The 19689-nt window shown below is 46.2% G+C and overlaps 1 protein-coding gene across 1 annotated transcript in view; it reads right to left on the bottom strand.

Annotated features, from left to right (window-relative positions):
* Positions 1-19689, bottom strand: part of NPC1 (NPC intracellular cholesterol transporter 1) — a 43033-nt gene that overhangs the window by 22278 nt on the left and 1066 nt on the right. The window contains exons 2-8 of the mRNA XM_065932454.1: positions 10204-10326; positions 9159-9265; positions 6903-7078; positions 4041-4208; positions 3007-3256; positions 1208-1281; positions 316-686 (exon numbers count right to left, since the gene is read on the bottom strand). Of these exons, the coding sequence (XP_065788526.1) occupies positions 316-686; positions 1208-1281; positions 3007-3256; positions 4041-4208; positions 6903-7078; positions 9159-9265; positions 10204-10326 (1269 nt within the window). The remainder of the gene's footprint in view (positions 1-315; positions 687-1207; positions 1282-3006; positions 3257-4040; positions 4209-6902; positions 7079-9158; positions 9266-10203; positions 10327-19689) is intronic.

Here is a 19689-nt window from a genome sequence, read left to right as displayed (position 1 = left end):
TTTTCAATTACTAGTGGAAAAAAAATTTATAAGTTCCTAAGGTGAATATATTAATACATTCTGTTTCAGTAGAGAAATGCTCTTCTCAATTTCAAGCAAGACCTACTGGATGATATAACACAAAAATGGCCTACAGCAAATTTTTCATTAAGTTCAATACTGATCACTTTTTTGAAAGTAAGTGAAAAGTGTCTTATCATTAAGGTTTACTAGATAAACCATCACACTCGGCCCGAAACCCACATCAAGTGAACTGGTCGAAAGCTGACCCGGTGTTGGGTCCCCGGGAAGTGGTTTCTGCCAAGAGCCGATTACCTGGTGCAGAATGTCTATGGCGAGGGGAGGCCCAAAGGGTACATTGGCTCCCGAGGGGTAGGGCTCGTATGTGTGCGGCGGCGTGTGGGGGGCCCGGATGATGAGCTGCTCCGTGCGGAAGAAGGGCCCGAAGTGCGTGTCGAAGTATTCCTTCTCCTGGCGCGCCTGGCTGCCAGGGGCCGACCAGAGGTCCACCGGGTCGGTTGTGACCTGGATGAACACCAGGCCCGAGGAACAGGCAGCGATGAAGGCCACGGAGAAGAACACGACACAGCCGGGGTGCCTCACGCAGAAGGAGCCCCACCGTTCGAAGAGCCTCCGCAGATGGGCCTCGAAGGCAGCGCCCAGAGGGTCACAGCAGGTCGGTCCCCCTGGAAGAGCAGGAGAGGAAAGGAGGGTGAAGGTTAAGAGCCAAGCCATTCCGGAAAGTCGGAACAGGGAGAGTGTTAACTCCCACTGCATGTGGCGGGACACCCAGGGACGTGCATGAGACCATCCCCCACCCCGCCCAGCTACCTGTCTGCTGGAGGCCCCGCTCACCTGCCCACCGTGACCACCAGCCCCCCGAGAGGGACAGGACTCACACATGACCCTCGGAAAAGCAAAGTGCTCTGAGTGTTCCAGCCAAAGCAGTTCCCTCCAACTGTTCCTGCCCCCCTGCTCTCAGCCCAGGCCAGCATCACTCTACAGATACTATGAACCAGGAGCTTCCCATCCGCCACCCCGTTTCTGGCTGTCAGTGCCGCAAACACAGGGACTCTGTCTCCATGATAGTCATGACCCCAGCACAAGCTCAGGGCTGCTCCCAGAAGAGGTGCGTAAACGTTAAAGAAATAAACCCTCTCCTGCCAACACGGCTCCAACCCTCTTACGTAAGCACAAATGTGCCTACCTTTGTCACCGGTGTTTACAGAGAAAGGTATATTGCCATCAATGGGGGTATACTCAGAGACAAAATACCGTTTTCTGAAAGATAAAAGCACGTAAGTCGTGTTAGTGGACTTCACCATCATGAGACTGTTCTTGACATTCCCACAACCCTGTTAGAAGCTTACTTCCTCAGCCTGTTTGCTTCCCTCCTAATGGGTGCCTTCCTTTCCTGAAGTTCCCTTGCCCCGGGTCTCTCTGCTCACCAGTCTCAGGGGAAAATTTAAGACAGTATTAAGAAGATAACTTCACCTTGTAGCCCTCACTCACATTTCAAAGTTTTAGGTCCCTTAAAAACACAGTGAACACTACATTCCAGGAACAATGAGCACACCTGGAGCCTAGATCTTGGTTTCGAAACACTCTTTTCCAGTGAAAGGAACCAGGGCTCTTTGCAGAAGAGGGTGCTTCTAGGGCTGGGGCAGGGAAAATATGAAAACATCCTGGGATTCCAGAAAAAAGAACAAGCTTGAGAAAGCTGAGGGCATGCTTAAAAAACACACAGGAACCAGCAGAAGGTGCTGCCAGTGGTCAAAATTGGGAAGATCTGAGCAAAAAGATAAATGATGGTACTGAACAGAGATCACAGTTTTCTTAAGTCCATTATGTAAACATAACTAAATAAATATTGGTTAAGTAAGTAGGGGAGAAGGAATAACAGAGTAAGTCCAGTTAGTAAATGGAGAAGGAACAAGGGAAACAAAATATCACCATTAGGCAAAAACCACAAGAGTTAAGTGTTGAAGACCCACAGATGGATGCTAAAATTAGCGGGCGACAGTTTGAGGAGAAATGAGGTATTAGCAAGTCTCAACACAGCTCCCAAAAGATGTTTATCAATTCCAAAGGAAGGAACAGTAGCTTCACAGTGGAGAAACCCAGCGGACACCTTCTAAACCAAATGATGTAGGCTAATATCACCAGTGATGAGACATACTGGCATCATAAGCCGTTGACTGAGAAAGACACATTGCGTCTGTGATGTTGTCAAAAACTTCCACCTCATCATGAGAAAACATCAGATAAAACCAAATCAGGGTACAATCAAAATAACTGACCAGCACTCATCAAAAGTGCCAAGGTCATAAAAGAAAAGGAAAGATGAAAAACTGCCATGGATTGAAGGAGACAAATAAAACAAGAAGTGAATGTGACACGGGGTCACGAAACAGAAAAAGGAAGAACCTTAGAGGAAAAACTGGTAAAACTTAAAGACTGTGGTTTAACCAATAATGGTATACCAATGTCATTTTCATGGTTTTGATTAAATTATATACCATGGGTGATGTGAGTGGTAACATTAGAGGAAGCCAGTAGAGATATAAATAAACTCTATTTCTGCACCCTTTTAGTAAGTCTAAAATTATTTCAAAAGACAAAGGTTTAAATAAACATGTTGTCCTAAGTCAAGACGCAGGTATATACAGTACCACATTTAAAAGGATTTGAAAAAAAAAAAAAAAAATGAAAAAAAAAAAGGATTTGAATCAGATTTGGCTCAGCAGACCTTCTGTTAAAGAATGGGTCTTTTAAATCACACGCCATTTTGAATAAACCAATGAAACTAACTTTAAACATTTCAATGTCTAAATAGGCTTTTGAGTGTTGACTAGTTGCAGGACATAAGCAAGTCATGGAATTGTATTAATGCAGATCTTTGTTCTTATTCTAATGAACCAAAGTCTACCAAGTGAAAGCTTAGAAACGCCACTGGGTGAAGTGTGCCCTTCTTGTCTGGGGGCGGTGGGAAACAAAACGGATTACCTGTAGCACCACATGGCAAAGAACGCTCCAAAAAACACGAGCAGGAAAGCCATGTAGCTGCTCCACATGATGACGTACATGGCGTCGAGACCCAGGATCCTCCAGGGAACAGGAGGCGGCGGGGGCTGGGGCTTGGGGCCGCAGACGGCCGAGCAGTCCTGGCAGCTGCACGGCCCCGTGACCTCGTCCACCGGCTCGTCACAGCCCTTGGTGGCGTTGTTCATGGGCTCCATCCCGTGCGCCGGGAGATCTGCGGGAAGGGGTGTGTTGAGAATCTCCATTAAAAAAAAATTGATTACAAGGGTTGCATTAAATTGTGTGTTAACGCAATGATAAGCACACTGAAAGAAGTCATGCAACCGAAAGAATAAGGGAGACTGGCGGTTTCTGGGTGATCGGGTTGTGCTCTGGTATTCAGTCCTGCAAAATTTTTAAGTTAACCTCAGTAACTCTGGGCACAGGGTTCATCCCCAACATTCAAGTCCACCACATTTCAGGGTAAACTTTCAATCAAATGTTTATCTCCACTGAGGAGCTAGTTTAATACTAAGGCTGAGCTTCTGAAAAGGCTCCTTTTTTTTTTTTATTTTACATTTTTTATTTTGTCTTGGAGTATGGCCGATTAACAGTGTTACAGTTTCAGGTGGAAGGCAAAGGGTTTCAGCCATACCTATCCCTGTATCCAGCCTCCCTCAGATGCCAGGGAACACACAGCAGAGGTCCCTGCGCTGTAGAGCAGGTCCTTATTAGTTATCCATTTTATTTCTTGAAAAGGCTCCTTTTTACAAACAACTTATTCCTTCAAGTATGTATCAACACCTGAAGGCAATCCTTCCTCCTCCACCCGCTCATCCAGCCCCTGATAACCCAGGGGTTACCTCTCCAGCTACCTCTCGCTGGAAGAAACTCCAGGACCTACTGATCTGAATTCATCTTGCTATTGCAGGTTAGGGTTCCTGGGCTTTAAAAAAAAATGTTAAGTATAGTACACCAAGCCTGGGACGGGGGGGGTGGGGGTGCAGCTCTGTCCCCACCTGAAAAGACGGGGGTGATGGTGAAGGGCGCCTGGCCGTTGTCCTTGTTGAACATGTACTCGATCCAGTTGGTAGCGTTGCAGGCGCTGGCCTCGCGCCCGCACAGCAGCCCCAGGGCCTTCTCGTTGCTCGAGGGGGCCTCCACATCCCGGCAGGCGTTGTACATGGCTGGCGGGGGAGGAAGGGAGAAGATGGAACGGCGCTGCTGGAATTCCCCGGGTGAGAGCTGACGGGGGCCTCCCACGTGTGAACGTGGAAACCCAGACCCACTGCAGGCAGGGCTGGGACTCCGACAGCAGCCGCTAAGGGAAGGAACGGCGGTCACCTCTGACACTGGCCTGTCACCCTGCAAGCGACAGGCGAGGCCGGATTCCAAGCAACTTAAAGTCAAAGGCAGGACAAGCCGTGGCCATCCCAGTCCACAGGGGCCTGGAGAACTGTCACCCCCATGCAGGGAAGGAGAAGCAAGACCCTCAGGGCCTCTTCAGCCAGTGCAGCTCGTCCAAGAAATCACCGCTGGCGAATGATGGAACCTCCAGGGTAAAAACTGGTTTCGGGACAGAGTTCACCTGTGAATGAACTGAGGAACACTCTCTTCCAGAGCCTTGTTTTAGTACGCATAAAGACACATGAAATAGCAACGCCAATGACACTGTGCACGTAAGAAAGCAGTAGTAATGGGTCTTACTTGTTTTTGTTGCTGTTTAGTTGCTAAGTCGTGTCGGACTCTGTGCTCCATAGACTGTAGTACACTAGGCTTCAGTGGGTCTTATATTAATGTTCAGTTGCCAGTCCCTGCTTGTTAGAAACTTCCTAAAACCTTCTACCCCTAAACTGTAGGGAGATACTTAGAAATTCACTGAGTTTTACCCTTACTCTTGAAAGGCAGATTAGCTAGAGCAATAGTTTTTTTCAGAACTGTGATAATCCCACTGCTTTTGGGCCTCTATCTTTGCTGGATAGAACATCTCCAATTGTCGTTCTTTTGAAGTGATTTCCACTTTTTCTCTACTTGCATTTAAGATACCTGTCATTCAGATTTTATAGTTTTTAAAATGAGCTATATTTAGTTACAAATTCCTTTTTTTATACTTATTGAGATAATTCACATACAATTCACCAATTTAAAGTTACAACTTGCAATGTATGACAAAACCCACTGCAATGCTGTGAAGTAATTAGCCTCCAACTAATAAAAATAAATGAAAAAAAAATAAAGTTACAACTTGATGGCTTTTAGCATATTCATAGATATGAGAAATCATCACCATAGTCAATTCTAAAACATCTTCATCACCTTAGAAAAGAAACCCAGGAACTTTAACTAATGCTCCCTTAACTCCCCATCCCCTGAAGCCCTAAGCAACTATTAATCTACTTCTGTGTCTAAGGCTTTGCCTATCCTGGACACTTCATATAAATGAAATCATGTATAGTCTTCTGTGACTGACTTCTACCACTTAGCATGACGTTTTCAGGGTCTATCCATGTTGCAGCATGAATCCTTATTTTATTCCTTTTTATGGTCAAATAATATTCCATCATATGGATATACCACATTTTGTTTATCTATCTATTGATATATCAGTTGATGGATATATAGCCATGGTCCTATAGAGCTGTTTCATATAGCCACCTTTTGGCTATTAAGAACATATGTTTTCATTTCTCGTGAGTGGCATTACTGGGTCATATGGTAACTCCACGTTTAATTGCTTCAGGAACTGCCAGACTGTTTTTCAAAGTGACCACACTGTTTTGCATTCCCACCAGCTATGTATGAAGGTTCTGATTTCACCAAATACCTACCAGAACTTATCTTTTTTATTCTAGCCACCCTACTGGCTGTCAAGTAGTACCTCGTCATGGTTTTGATTTGCATTTCCCTGATGACTGATTTCAAGTATCTTTTCATAAACTTGTTGGCTATTTGTATAACATCCTTGGAGAAATGTTTGCTCCGATCCTCTGCCCATTTTTAACTGTGTTACTTTCTTATTGAGTTGTCAGAGGTCTTTATATAGTCTAGATACAAGTCCTTCATTAAATACATGCTTTGCAAACACTTTTGCCTCTTTTGATGGTATCCGTCAAAGCACAAGTTTTTTATTAAATTTTTTGGTTACATTTTTAATTGATCATTATAGTAATTGACTATAGTTGCTCTTATAGTCAACAACTTTGTTGAATTCTTATTCTCTCATTTTATTGTTTTGGGGCACATTCTTTATTAAGCCGCATCTAATCTTCTATCTTTTAATCCACTTACATGACTGTTTCTCATTAACAGATCCAGTTGGTTCGATTTCTAATCTGTTCATTCTCTTTCCCTAGTGTCCTATTCTTTCAGAACTCTTTCATTTCAGTCGTTTTCAACAAACATGACACAGTCTTTTTCAGACTGTTCTATGATCTTCAGTTCCTGGGATATCATTCTCCTGTTTGTCACACCTGCTTACTTTCCCTTATGGTGACTGGTTTCTTCACAGGCAAAATCTCTCCTCTGCCAACTAGGTCTCCCTTCCACCCCATCTCTGCAGTCTTGCAATAATTCATGAAGTTATGCATTTCATGTCCAATAGAACCAAAGTCCAAATGGTTCCTAAAATGTATAGAAATAAACTTGCACAAACTAAAAATTTCCATGAGGGTAGTTGGAGTTAAAGTAAATACTTTAAGGAGATTGTTGCATAGGTTGTAGCTCAAGTCCCAGAAGACAAGCAAAGCAACAACTCACATTTCTGTAGGCACTTCACTGCTAACAGAACTGAAAACTGTCCTTTTTCACAGAGCTGACAGGACAACTTGATCCACTGTCCTGATATCAAATATAAAAGAGGGATAATTTAAAAGTTTACTTACCATTGGCAAAACTCTCCCCAACATAGTACTGTAATTCTTTTACGTTTGTTTTCGTCCGGTTTGTAGACGGATCAACATAATCTTCAGTTGCTGTAACGTTCAGAAACTGACTTTGTCGAGGGCTACATGTCAGCTCACAAAACAGGTTCATAAGGTTATAAAAACAGGATGGACATCTAAAGAAAAAGCAAACTATTTTGAATGATCTCATGGATAGCAGGGCCAGCAAAAAGATGATTTAGAATACACAAAGACTATTTAAAATTTATTGTAAACTGGCAAATGGATTACCATGAGGATATATTAAACCCAGCAATCCCAAACCTAAAACCTCACGTTAAAATACCGGCACCTCTTTAAAAACCACCGCAAAAAAACAAAACAAACAAACAAAAAACATCCTAATTACTAACATTTGTGCTGCCCAGATGTAATTTCAAGAGACAATGCTCTCTGAATCCTGCACTTTATAATTCGGTCATGTTTCCTGTATCTGGAAGGACTACCATGGTGACATTCTGATTGAGAATAATAAAGGGGAAAATGAGATTCACACATTGGTGCTTTCCTCTCATAACCCACTGAAGGGCTCTCTTTCAAGCCCCAGATAACCTCAGGCCGTCTCTAAACACAAGAGGATTCCCCATGATTAGAGAAGATAAAAAAGAACATCAGTGGTGGTCTCCAGCTACATGCATTTCAGAAGCACCCGGTTTTCATAAGAACCACAAGTTGTCCGCTGCTGAGCTTATAATGTTGACCAGTTACGTGGCAGAAGACCTCTGTCTTCCCCTTTAGTTCCCTGTTATCTGCAAAAGCTATTGCTTCATCAGGCTTGCATTCTTGCAACACAACCAATCAAGACTGACCCCCATTCTGCTCCCATCTAGATGACCACACGTGACATGAGGAAGGTCTGGTCTCGGCCTTCAAAGCTGCTGGTTTCGTGGGACTTTCCTGGCGGTCTGGTGGTTAAGACTCCTCGCTTTCAATGTTAGGAGGCGTGGGTTCTATCCCTGGTCAGGGAACTAAACTAAGATCCCACACACTGCACGGCGCGGCCAAAAATAAAACAAAAGCCTCCCGTCTAGTGAAGGAGCAGACACACACACTGACTTGCTCTCAGGAGTCCCACGCTTTACTGTGACAGACAGGAATGACAATTACACCACCTGAACAGAAATCGTTCCTGGGGTGCACTGCTTCCTACCACTTTCCATAAATTACAAACGTCTCTCCATGTTACTCCATTTAACTTCTACAGTCATCAGTTTGGAAAGCTGCATAATATTCCATATTAGCATCTCATTGCTATTATAAGTAAAGCTTTGCTACCTCTGACAACACGGGAAATACCTGGCTATCTTTTGATGTTTATGCCCATAATGCCTCATGTAGAGCAGATGCTAAATAAATGTATTTGGCCGAATGACAGCTTCAATCTGGCTCCAGCGACAGCCATGAGATTTCCTTCCATAAGATACACTGGCCTGATTAGTCTCAACTCTGATGATCTAATTAGATCTATTACTACACTGTATGTTGTCCTGAGAGAACATACAGAGGGACGGTTTTCCGTTCTGCACTGTCAACTGAAAATCTGGGAAGAAATAAGGATGCCCACTTGAGCCCTGTCACCTGCAGTGACACCTGCACAGAGAAGCACGTATCCTTCCATCCACCTTCATCAGGGTGCTCACAACGTGCTGCTCTGAAGACCGCCACCAGCTCATTCTTCCCACATTGGAAAACTGCTGGGTAAGCTTGGAGAACCTCTTTTACGCACCCGCTTTTTACTGCCCCAGTTACAGAGAATACAATGGACAGCAAACTAACTTCAACAAAACCAGCCGACTCTGCCAGAACAGGCTTGTGAGCAGTCACCAAAGGCAGGTTCCAATGAGGCAGAGAGAACCACACACAAAACAGGGGAGGGAGGCGACGCAGATGACTGTGAGGAGGAGGGTCTTGGCTCAGAGACCCGGGCAGGATCCCCGGAGCCTCTCCTCTCCACCGTGCAAAGGGGCTCAAGTCTGAAAGGACTCAGACCCCAGTGCAGGTCCCCTTTGGGGTGAAGACATCTCAGAAGCAAACCAAGTAGCAACTCTGAATGTAATGAGAGCGAGAACGAAGTCTGATCATTACTACTTTATCAGAAGTTCTTCTTTATGTCTGAGAGGCCCTAAGATAGCATTCTTAAAATGAAACAACTAACTTTTAGACCCATTTTCTTTGTATGCCTGGCGGTCAACCCACCTGGACAGAAACTGCAGAGGCAGCTGCAGGTTGTCCTTCAGTGTGTGAAGCTGCTGAACATCACAGCAAAGACTGACATTGCCAAAGAAAAACCCTGGACAGAGTTCCTTTCAGGAGAGAAAACATGAACATCAGAGTAGCCAAGTTAAATAAACACAAACACTCCTTAAAGAGGAGACCACTTTATGCACATTATCCTTTTTTAGGTACACAAGGGTGGCACACCTATTTGCAAAGTTCTTGCAGAATTCTTTTAAAAGGTGATCAAATTTCCTCTAGATAACCAGGGATTCACAAAAATAGAGGCAATAGAGACATTTCAATTTTTTTTTCTTATTGGGAAGCTCACTTTCTTTCCGTGACAATCACTTTACCTCTTTTTAGGTTATTTGGTTATGTTTAACCAGAATGCTATTTTCTGTGAGTCACTCCAGGGAAAGTCAAATGCCTTTAAAAATTCTGATGGAAGAAGCAAATAAGTCCAGAAGACCTGCTACCCTGTCAGCTGGATTTTAGATAACTACAGCCTCCAAAGTCAGTCCTTTAACCTGGATTTTTCCAGTTCTTTTCTAATATCCCTGTCTATCAGGGATGGTAAAAGAGACAAGGAACAGATTCCTGGCAGTAGTCAAAGGTCACAGGCTCTGGGTGGAAACTAGAGGAACCACTAAAGTGAACAGAGGACGAGTGAGTCACAGCCACTCAGCAGCCTCATCCACTCGAGCCCTGAAATCTAGGAACAAAAGGGACTAACTCTGACTGTATTTTGAAGAAGCTGCAAAGAGCAACATGGGAGGTACCAAGACCAAGTCCCTCAGTAGTAACCTGCTACTGGGAAACTTTATGAGCAAGGCATGGTCAACCCCAGAAAAATGATGCCTGCAGAGTTAGTATATTATCTTCTCTGTGCTACAGTAAGAATATGGGACAAGAGAAGTCCATTCATTCCAGCCCTACCCCCACCCCACGGGAATACTTACGGTGTAATTGCAGAGGATCTCTGATTAGTGTTTTGTGTTCCCAATGCCCAAGACTACTCACTCACCTGCACCAGGTCATAGCCGTCCTCTGGCAATGGCTTTGGTGGCCCAGAGTATCTGCAGTTGTATCTCTTATCTCCAGATGCGATTCCACACTCTCCATACCAAATGCATGACTGTGAAAATACCTGCAAAAGTCAACATAAAACGGTTCATTAGGGCCTCAGGGATAACACAAATTTCAACAGCAAAAAAACGCCCACTCAAGCCTCATTCACAGAAGCTTCCAACAGTACCTGCCCAATGAAGTAAAAGCCAGAGGCACTGGTTAGTTGAACATTTCGAAAAACATTAATTAAAATAAACCCAAAGCTCAATGCTGGAGAAGATTCTTGAGAGTCCCTTGGACAGAAAGGCGATCAAACCAGTCAATCCTAAAGGAAATCAACCCTAAATATTCACTGGAAGGACTGATACAGAAGATGAAGCTCCAATACTTTGGCCACCTGATATGAAGAGCTGACTTCATCTTGGAAAAGACCCTGATGCTGGGAAACACTGAGGGCAGGAGGAGAAGCGGGAGGCAGAGGATGAGACGGTTGGATGGCATCGCCGACTCAATGGACACGAGTCTGAACAACCTCCAGGAGACAGTGAAGGACAGGGAAACCCGGCACACTGCGGTCCATGGGGGCGCAAAAGAGTTGGACACGACTTAGCGAGTGAACAACAACAAAGTCCAAAACGGACTTGTCAAGTCAGTCAGCAAAGAAGGTAATAGAAATTACTTACATGATTTCTACTTCCTGCTAGATTATTCATTAAGAGGAAGTGATAGTTCCATACAAGAATCACTATCGATCAGTGTAGAAGAAAGCAAGATAGTATGTGAGTCTATAATTACTAAGGCTCTATTTTTACACATCAGGATAAGGAACCGAGTCAGGTGTAAATAATGAAAGAACAGTTCCATATCTGCTCAGGTTAATTAATATCAGCACACCATGAGTAATGTGAAAAAAAATTCATAAGGAGGAAGAGCAAGAATGAGTATCTTGTTCTTAAGTAAAAAGCAAGAAATGTGCATACTTTAAGGAAAATCACCTCAGAATCTTGAAAAAATGTAAAACCTCTTGCATAAAGATTTCTCAAGGGCCATTCCTATTCCCCATGTGAGAGTCACATGGCATCAGAAAAGTCAGGGGGGTGCGTGAGCGTGACTCATCTCATTAGCAAGGCCACCAAGCTCCGCCAAGCTGGCCAGGGTCACGGCTGGCGTGACTGTGCAGTCAGCTGTCCTGTAGGGAAACAGCGACTGTTGAGAAGTAACCATGGCTTCCGAGGTGCCTGATGGAAAAGCCATTTTTGAAAAATGGGCACAGATGTGAGAGAGTGAACTGTCTCCAAGGACAAGGGCATGTGACCCACACACCCTGCAAGGAGCTGAGCTGTGCTGGTCCCTGATGAAAAGACACAAACCTCACAATAGGCCCTGAAAACATGGGAGGAACAGCAGGCAGGAGTTGGAGGGGTGCTGGGGGGGGAATCTAAGGGCCCACAAGACTTGTCTCTGAATTCATTGTTCTGATATTTTAAACCAGCAATTATGACTTACCCCAACTTGATTCATTAAGTCATAGGTTTAAGCCACAAGGGAGGGAGGGAACTTATACAAATGAGGAAGCGACAAGCATTCAGCAATGCCACGTCCCAAACCTTTGGCAAGAACTTACAAAATTCCACCATTCCTATATAAAAAGAATCATAATTTTGTCTGTAAACCCAGTGGTTCTAGGAAAAGTACTGCTCCTCCCGATTCTGGGTTTCCCACTAAAAGGTCATCATCCATCTACTGAAGTGAAGAAAGGCGAGTAAGCCAAGGAGGGTGACAACTACTGACGCTGACCTGTAACTTACATTCTAGGGACCCACCCCTTGGATTTCTCACCCCACCCCACCCCTCTTGGACAGAATTCTCAACAGACCAGGGCAAACAGGTGCCGGCCAAGGGGCACTCTGGCTCAACACCCACAGGAGTGACAGGAATCCAGTCCAAAAAAAACCCCACAGCTCTAGCATGACTAACAGACTGGCATCTGGAGTCTAAGTACCCCTTCCTCAGCACTCGGCGCTCTACGAGACAATAAAGATGACCCAATGCTGTCTGGGTCCTATTTACAAGATCATCCTTCATAATCTACACCATCTGTTTCAAAGCAAAGGTGTTTCTAGCCACCAGGCAGAAGAGATGGGGGTGCAGAACGAGCTTGAGGGGCGGGAGGTCAGGAGTCCTGGGCTCTGATCCTCAATAAATGCTGAGACCGGCTGCACCCGGAGCAGGTCACCCATCTGTGCCGAGTAGGAGTCTCCCACCTCCTGACCACCCCCGACCCCGGTTACGTCACAGCTCAGGTGGGAAGACTGAACGTGGGAATAAACGAGAAGGCACTTAGAAAGCCAGAAAGCACCACCCATCAAACGTAAGGAGTTATTCTCCAGGTTTCCCGAGAAGTACATGGGACTTCACCAAAGAGGTTCAAAGACCTGAACAAAACAAACAACCTGAAGCTTCTTCCAGGCCAGAAAAAAACTGGGCTTGAGCCATTGCTCTTAGGTTTGCTTTCCCAAGTCATCTGCTTGAAGCACGAACCAGCGGGGCCCAAAGGTGCTCACAGGCCACCTGCTGGGTGTCGGGCACTGCTTCAACTGTTCTCACCTTATGAACCCAACACATCCTTATAGCATGAGCCAGAGGACAGTGTTTTTTGTTTTTCTTCTTTTTTTGGTTGCACCATGCCAGGTGGGATTAGCTCCTCGGCCAGGAATAGAACTCCTGTCCCCTGCAGTGGAAGCCTGGAGTCTTAACCACTGAACCACCACTGAAGTCCCGGGAGGTGCTATTATTATGCCCAATTTACAGATGAACAAACAGAGGCAGAGAGTCTGAATCCAAAAGCAGCAGAGCCAGGATTCAAACCAGAACATTCTAGTTCCAGAAAGAGACTCTCAACAAGATACAATTAACCCTTTAATGAAGGCCCTTGCTCTGGCATCAGCCTCCCCCCACCCTGTGTGCAGGCACGCAACCCTCCGAGCTCACTTGCACGGCTGCACCGGTGGGGAGGCCCCGTGCCCACCTCCAGGCTCTCTCTCCACCTCCCCTGGGCTCAACTACAGCTGAAACCCAAGCGCCTCCTTCTGCCCCAGGCCCGGCTGCTACCATGGTCCCGAGCCTCTCCGGGGACCTCCACCACCTGGCCCCTGTCTCATCCACATGTTCAGCCTCATCTCCATGTCGGGTCCTTTCACCTGCTCCTCCCATAAAGGCGGTTCCATTTCCTTCCCCGCTCAAACAGCCCCCAACTCCTCTCCAGCTGCACTTCCAACCACAACAGCTGAGATGCTCACAAGGAAACCAATCCTTCCTCCATCACCAGGCCCTCTTCAGCAGGGTTTAACGCCCCGGGTCCTCTCCCACCAGCCTCCGGGAAGCCTCCCTGATGCAGTCTCCCTCACCCTTGCCCGCCCTGAACCCTCCCCTGGAGCCCACAGGCCTCTTGTGTCCACTCATCACCTCCCTCCACCTGGTCTGTTCCCATGGGGGCCACCTCCACCACCCCCACCCCACGGCACCCAGCAGCCAGCCACTGGCTAAGGGTGCCCCCGGCGGCTCAACCCCACAACAGGTCTGTTAGTCTGGTACTAAAATAACACCACTTCACAGATGAGGAAACCGAGGGTTACACAGGTAAAGTGACTCCTCTGAGGCCACATCTGAGAAATGGGAGAGCCAGGCCTGGCTGGTTTGGGAGCTGGAGCGCTTGCTCCTTCCGCTGCACCGGGGTCGCTGCTCCGAGGACCACTGACTGGGCCGTGCTCGTCTCTGCAGCCCGTCCAGAACCCAGCCACAGTCCCAATGACCGGAATTTCCAGTCTCCAAATGGCCACAGCACTGCATTGGCCAGGACTTTATTAACAAAGACAAGGGCTGCACCTTGAGATCCCTGGAAGAGTCCCTGGAATGTGAGGGCAGCCAGAGCCGACACCCAGACCAAGGGCTCGGCCACAGGCCACATACCTGTCTTCCCAGGGAACCACGTGATTTCCAAAGGCAAGGTGTCTGGGTGAGAGCTGCCTTTACTGATACAAGAACACCTGTTGCTGCTTCATACCCATACTCCCCTGGGGAAGGGCAGATCCTGCTGATGCTGAAAGTCACCAAGGTTTGAGATCTGCCAGGACTCCAAGGGGGCGGGGGCTTCCCTGGTGGCTCAGACAGAAAAGAATCTGCCTGCAATGCAGGAAATGCGGGTTCGATCCCTGGGTTGGGAAGATCACGGGGAGAAGGGAATGGCAACCCACTCCAGTATTCTTGCCTGGAGAATCCTATGGACAGAGGAGCCTAGTGGGCTACCACCCAGGAGGTCACAAAGAGTCAGATACAACTGAGCGACCACACACACACACACACACACACACACACACACACGGTTCCAAGGGCACCAGACCACATGTGTACACACACACACACACACGGCTCCAAGGGCACCAGACCACATGTGAGCTCAGCGTTGGAGATGGTTGGTGGTGGCTGCATGACACGTGATATATCTAATGTCCCTTTATGTACTTTAAAACCATGAACTTTATGTGTATTTTGACACAAAACAAGAGCTCAGATGTCCTTCACCACCTAAGAAAAAAGTCCAGTGGCAAGGACTGCAGAGAGCATGTTCTCGGTTATCCTGAGATTAACCGGAGTAGAGTGACCATCAGTTGAAGCACCACAGGTCTGAAAGTCACTAACACACCCAGCATCTCTAATAATTAGTGCTGCAAAAGCTCCACCGAGGTGAGCAGCGGGGGTGAGGTGGGGGGACAAGCCCAAAGAAGGACAGTTCTTCCCAGTTCATCTCATGGGCACCGACCAGTCTCTTACAGGGTGACTCGTGACCACAAGAACTACCTTATTTAAGCATTTAAACATTTGACTGATTCCTAAAAGGTCAAAAATAAATGATCATATTTTAATTACAGAATATCCACCGATCATAAATATTCAGACATCACAAGTATACGTGAGACAGCATGGGGTGTCCACTTCAGCTCTCCACCCCCATCCCATTCCTCAGATTTAACAAATGTTGATTTATTAGATCCTGGTCTTCTGGGCTTTCAATTTCCCCCAATAGGTAAACCTATATAGATGCACCTACACAAACACAAGTGAATTAACTTTTAAATACATATTCACAAACAAATCTCGATTACCCTCCGTGACTGGCTCTATTTGAACTAACTGTATTTATCCAGGTCCCCAAGGACAGCCTCTAGCCCTTGTCTGCTGTCCCTTGTTTTCGCCACAGATTTCAGTCTCCCTCTAACCCCCACATCTTGGGACAGCCTCCCTTTTTACAAGCCTCACCCAAGACTCGCTGCCAACACTGAATTTAACTCTGACTCCTTTCACCTGGTCTGGGTGAGCTGTCCTGGGGAGAGGCAGGTGGTGCTATTATTATGTCCAACTTACAGATGAGCAAACCTCAGATGTGGCCTCAAAGGTGCTCACGGGCATCCCTCCTCAATGCTCAAGGCACCAGGCGTCCTGCACCCAGAGCTCTGTACACTCCCGTTCCATAAGCTCCCCTGTGGATCCACCAGGACCAGGTGGATAAACTTTTCCTTTTTTCTTTTTAATTTGCTATTTATTTATTTGGGCTTCCCTGGTTGTTCAGACTGAAGAATCTGCCCGAAATGTTGGGGGGCCTGCGTTCGATCCCTGAGTTGGGAAGATCCCCTGGAGAAGGGAATGACAACCCACGCCAGTATTCTTGCCTGAATAATTCCATGGACAGAGGAGCCTGGAGGGCTCTACGGGGTCACAGAGTCGGACACACGTATTTATTTGGCTGAGTTGGGTCTTAGCTGTGGCACACAGGATGTTCAATCTTTGTTGCAGCATTCGGAATCTTTGGTTGTGGTACTCAGAATTTCCTTCCCTGACCAGGGATGGAACCTGGGCCCCCTGCATTGGGCCACCCAGGGAAGTTCCTAAACTTTTCCTTAGAGGGCCAGATACTATATTAAATATGGTAGGTTTGTGAGTCCTAAGATGTCTGTGGTACATACTCAATCTTGTCTGCTGCAACTCAAAAGTAACCACAGACATCAGGTAAAAGATGGGCATGGGTGTGTCCCAAGGAAACCATCCACAACTAACTTGCAGGCTCCTGCTCTAGGATGAAGCAGAATTCATATATTTATGAGAATCGAGAAGGTGTTTATGTGGGCAGAGGTTGCAAGTGTCGGACAGAGGTTGCAAGTGTCGGACAGAACTTGGGGGTTATACTTCCTCTTTGCTCCCTGATTCAGAAACCATCCAAATGTACACGATGAGTTAAAGGAGCTTGACTGGATTATGTAAGAAGTGACTCTGGCTTTAACCCAGAATTTAGTACAAGGCTAGGATGTCTCTGCTTTTAAAGGTTAGGCTGTACGGCTATTTCACAACATGCTCTAAAGTTTAATTATCAGATATGTGACTGCATAGGGAAGCATCTTTCAATAATAGGAATAGCTCAGGACAGTTAAAAAAAAAAAGCCCCTTCTGCTATGTGTCAGCAACTCTGGCAGACTCTAATTGGGAGCTCCATGAAAGCACATCTTATCACACGGAGAAGCTCTGGTCATCAGCCACAGAATCCTATACTTCAGGCTATTAAGTAACTCACATTCTCACTGAATGTCAACCAGGTGCTGGGCACAAAGCTGAGTGAGTCCTCCTTCCTCGCCTCGGTTCTTTATCAGACACCCCATGGAGGAGCATCACAGAATTTTACAGGTAAGAAAACTAGAGCTCAGAGAGGATTCTCCAAGGCCACCTGAGTGGTAAGTGATAAAAACAGTAACCAGAACCAAGGTTTTGAACACCAAGGAAAGCACCCTCCCTCTTGTTCCCCCCACCCCACGCCCACCCCACAGCTGCTGCACTGTCCAGCTCGGCTTGTACGCCGATGTATCCTTAGATTGTGAACATGCCAGGGATGGGCTGGCCCGGCCACTACCATGCCCCTCCTGTTACACACAACTGTTCACTTGGATGACTAGTGACTACCCTTTACATGCAACTCCAGGGAGCTGTCAAGTCCTGACTCACTTCCTCAGGATCCAGGACTGTCCCCAGCCCCATGCCTGTAACCTGGCCAGCCCACGCAGGTGGAGCGCAGGGCGATCTCTGCTGATGTCCTGGATGAGGAAAGCTCAAGGCACAACCTGGAGACACGCCCAGCTTCAGCTCTAGCAAGGGCTGGAATACCAGGGCTGGTCTGGTCAGTCAGGATAACCCAGGACAAGGGTGGAGGGGGTGGCCCGGAGAATGCTGCCCAGAGATTAAGCTGTGTATCCTTTGGAGTCAGGTAGGCAGATCAAATAAATATGACAGGACACTTGGGGTGGAGGCTGGACTGGTCTGACTTTTACTGACACAACCCTCTGGAATTCTGTTTTATAGCCAATCTGGGATAAACGTATCCACATAACAAATGATAATTGGTGTGAGCACAAGTCATGCCTTTAGATGGGTATTTAAGATAGGTTTTTAGTTAGATGGGTTCAGCCAGTCTTCACTTTATAGATGAGCCCTGGGCTTGCAGTTTAACTGACTTGATCAAGGTTATACTACTAGTTTAGTCTTAGACAAGCTCCAGTACCTAACGAGTTTGAAAAATAATTCAAAAGCCACAAGGTCAAATAAAATCATGAAAGTAGATGGGGTGTATACCGTCCCCAGGTTTTTTTTTTTTACAAGGTGACAAGTGAACCAAGGGTTGGGCCAACAGGCTAAATCCACTCCTCATCTGTCATTGGCTTCTGGAGAAGCCACAATGGAGCCAGGAACAGGCTGTGAACGTTATTGGCCAAGTGGAATATCTGCTGAACTTTAAATATGAATCATCTGGTAGGCAGAGTTGTTAACCCATTTTACAGAGGAGGCAGCTGCCTTGCTCAAGACTACTCCTGGTAAGAGGAAGCGTCAAGATCTGTGCCAGGTCTTTTAATGCCAAATCTTGTGCCGGCCTGTAAATGCTTCCCCGCTGGATCAGTTGGTAAACAAACCACCTGCCATGCAGGAAACAGAGATTCAATTCCTGGGTGGGCAAGATTCCCTGGAGAAGGAAATGGCAACTCACTCCAGTACTCTTGCCTGGGAAACCCCACGGACAGAGGAGCCTGGTGGGCTACAGTCCATGGGGTCGCAAAGACACAATTTAGTGACTAAACAACAAAAGAACACCAAAAGCTGCTGCAGCCATTTAAATAAAGGTTTAGAACTTCAGAGGGAAGGCATTCTCGTTGGGAATAACAATGTCATAGATGATGAAGCTTTTAAACTGGACCTTGGAAGATGGGCAGGGTTTTGACAGCACTTTATTTAGCTAGTGAGCTGACACCCTTCACAGAGCTGTGGGTGAGAAGAGGAGATGAAGCACCCGAGATTAGGTTAGAGATGGCCCACTCTAGGCTTCCGGACAGGTAACGTGTCAGCCATTAACACCCTGACAAGAGTCCCTTTTAGGAGTGGAAGGAGGGGAAGGGTTACCCAGGAAAGAGAGTTCTTTGTTCCGGGTAATATGACAAACACTGAAGGAATACAAAGATCTATTCAGCTAGTTGTCTTCTTTCTAACCACTTGCTAATCATGATAATAATTTAAAAAAACTCACTTCCCTTGATTACTTATGTTAGTAAAATAATTGATCACAACATCAATCAAGGAATGGGGGAGACCGGGAAAGATTACCTACATTCGCTCCAATTTCAGAGGCTTACTCTTCAATGATCTCAGGCTGAAAGATGAACTCATTCCTGGTCTCCTTTGGAAAAACAATTTTAATGGCTTAATTCCTACCTAGGCATCATTATGGTCTCTCTCCTGACTGCAATTTTTTAAAGTTTTTTTTTTTTCTCTTGAGGAACTTGGACTACAATGAGGCCTAGGTAGAAATTAAGCCATTAAAACTGTTTTTCCTAAGGAGATTAGGAACGGGTTCATCTTTCAGCCTGAGGGAGCCAATCTTAAATACAACAGAAGTGTTTCCAATTCATATTCATTCACAAACCTTCTCAAGGCTTCCAAGCATTTTGCAAGAAACTTGTGACCAACCTCTGACCTACCCCAGAAGGCCTAGGACAAGAGGCATTGACGGATTTCAGAGATAAGTTAAAGCTACTTACCCAGAAGCCTGCCTATTAGATCCTGACCTAAAACCAAAAGGAAACTGAACAACTGTATTTTCAAAGCAAATAACTGCTAGCTTTTTTGAGATTTTACTACTGTGATGAGGCCCCTCCATACACCATGTTACTTAAGAATCCCAATAATCCTATGAGGTGTTGTTTATCTTCAGTAAAAGTTCAGCTTGGAAGAGTAATGAGCCCAAAGCCACAGAGCTAGCAGGTGGTCTACCGGTTGACCCCATTCCAAACCACCTCCCGAAAACCTGCTTTTCTCTGCCTCTCCTCCCCACCAGGCACCAGACACGTGCTCTTCC

The sequence above is a fragment of the Muntiacus reevesi genome, chromosome 4 (genome assembly GCF_963930625.1).
Source record: "Muntiacus reevesi chromosome 4, mMunRee1.1, whole genome shotgun sequence".
Lineage (NCBI taxonomy): Eukaryota > Metazoa > Chordata > Mammalia > Artiodactyla > Cervidae > Muntiacus > Muntiacus reevesi.
The sequence above is the reverse complement of the archived record's forward strand: the minus strand, read 5'-3'. Positions and strand labels throughout refer to the sequence as shown.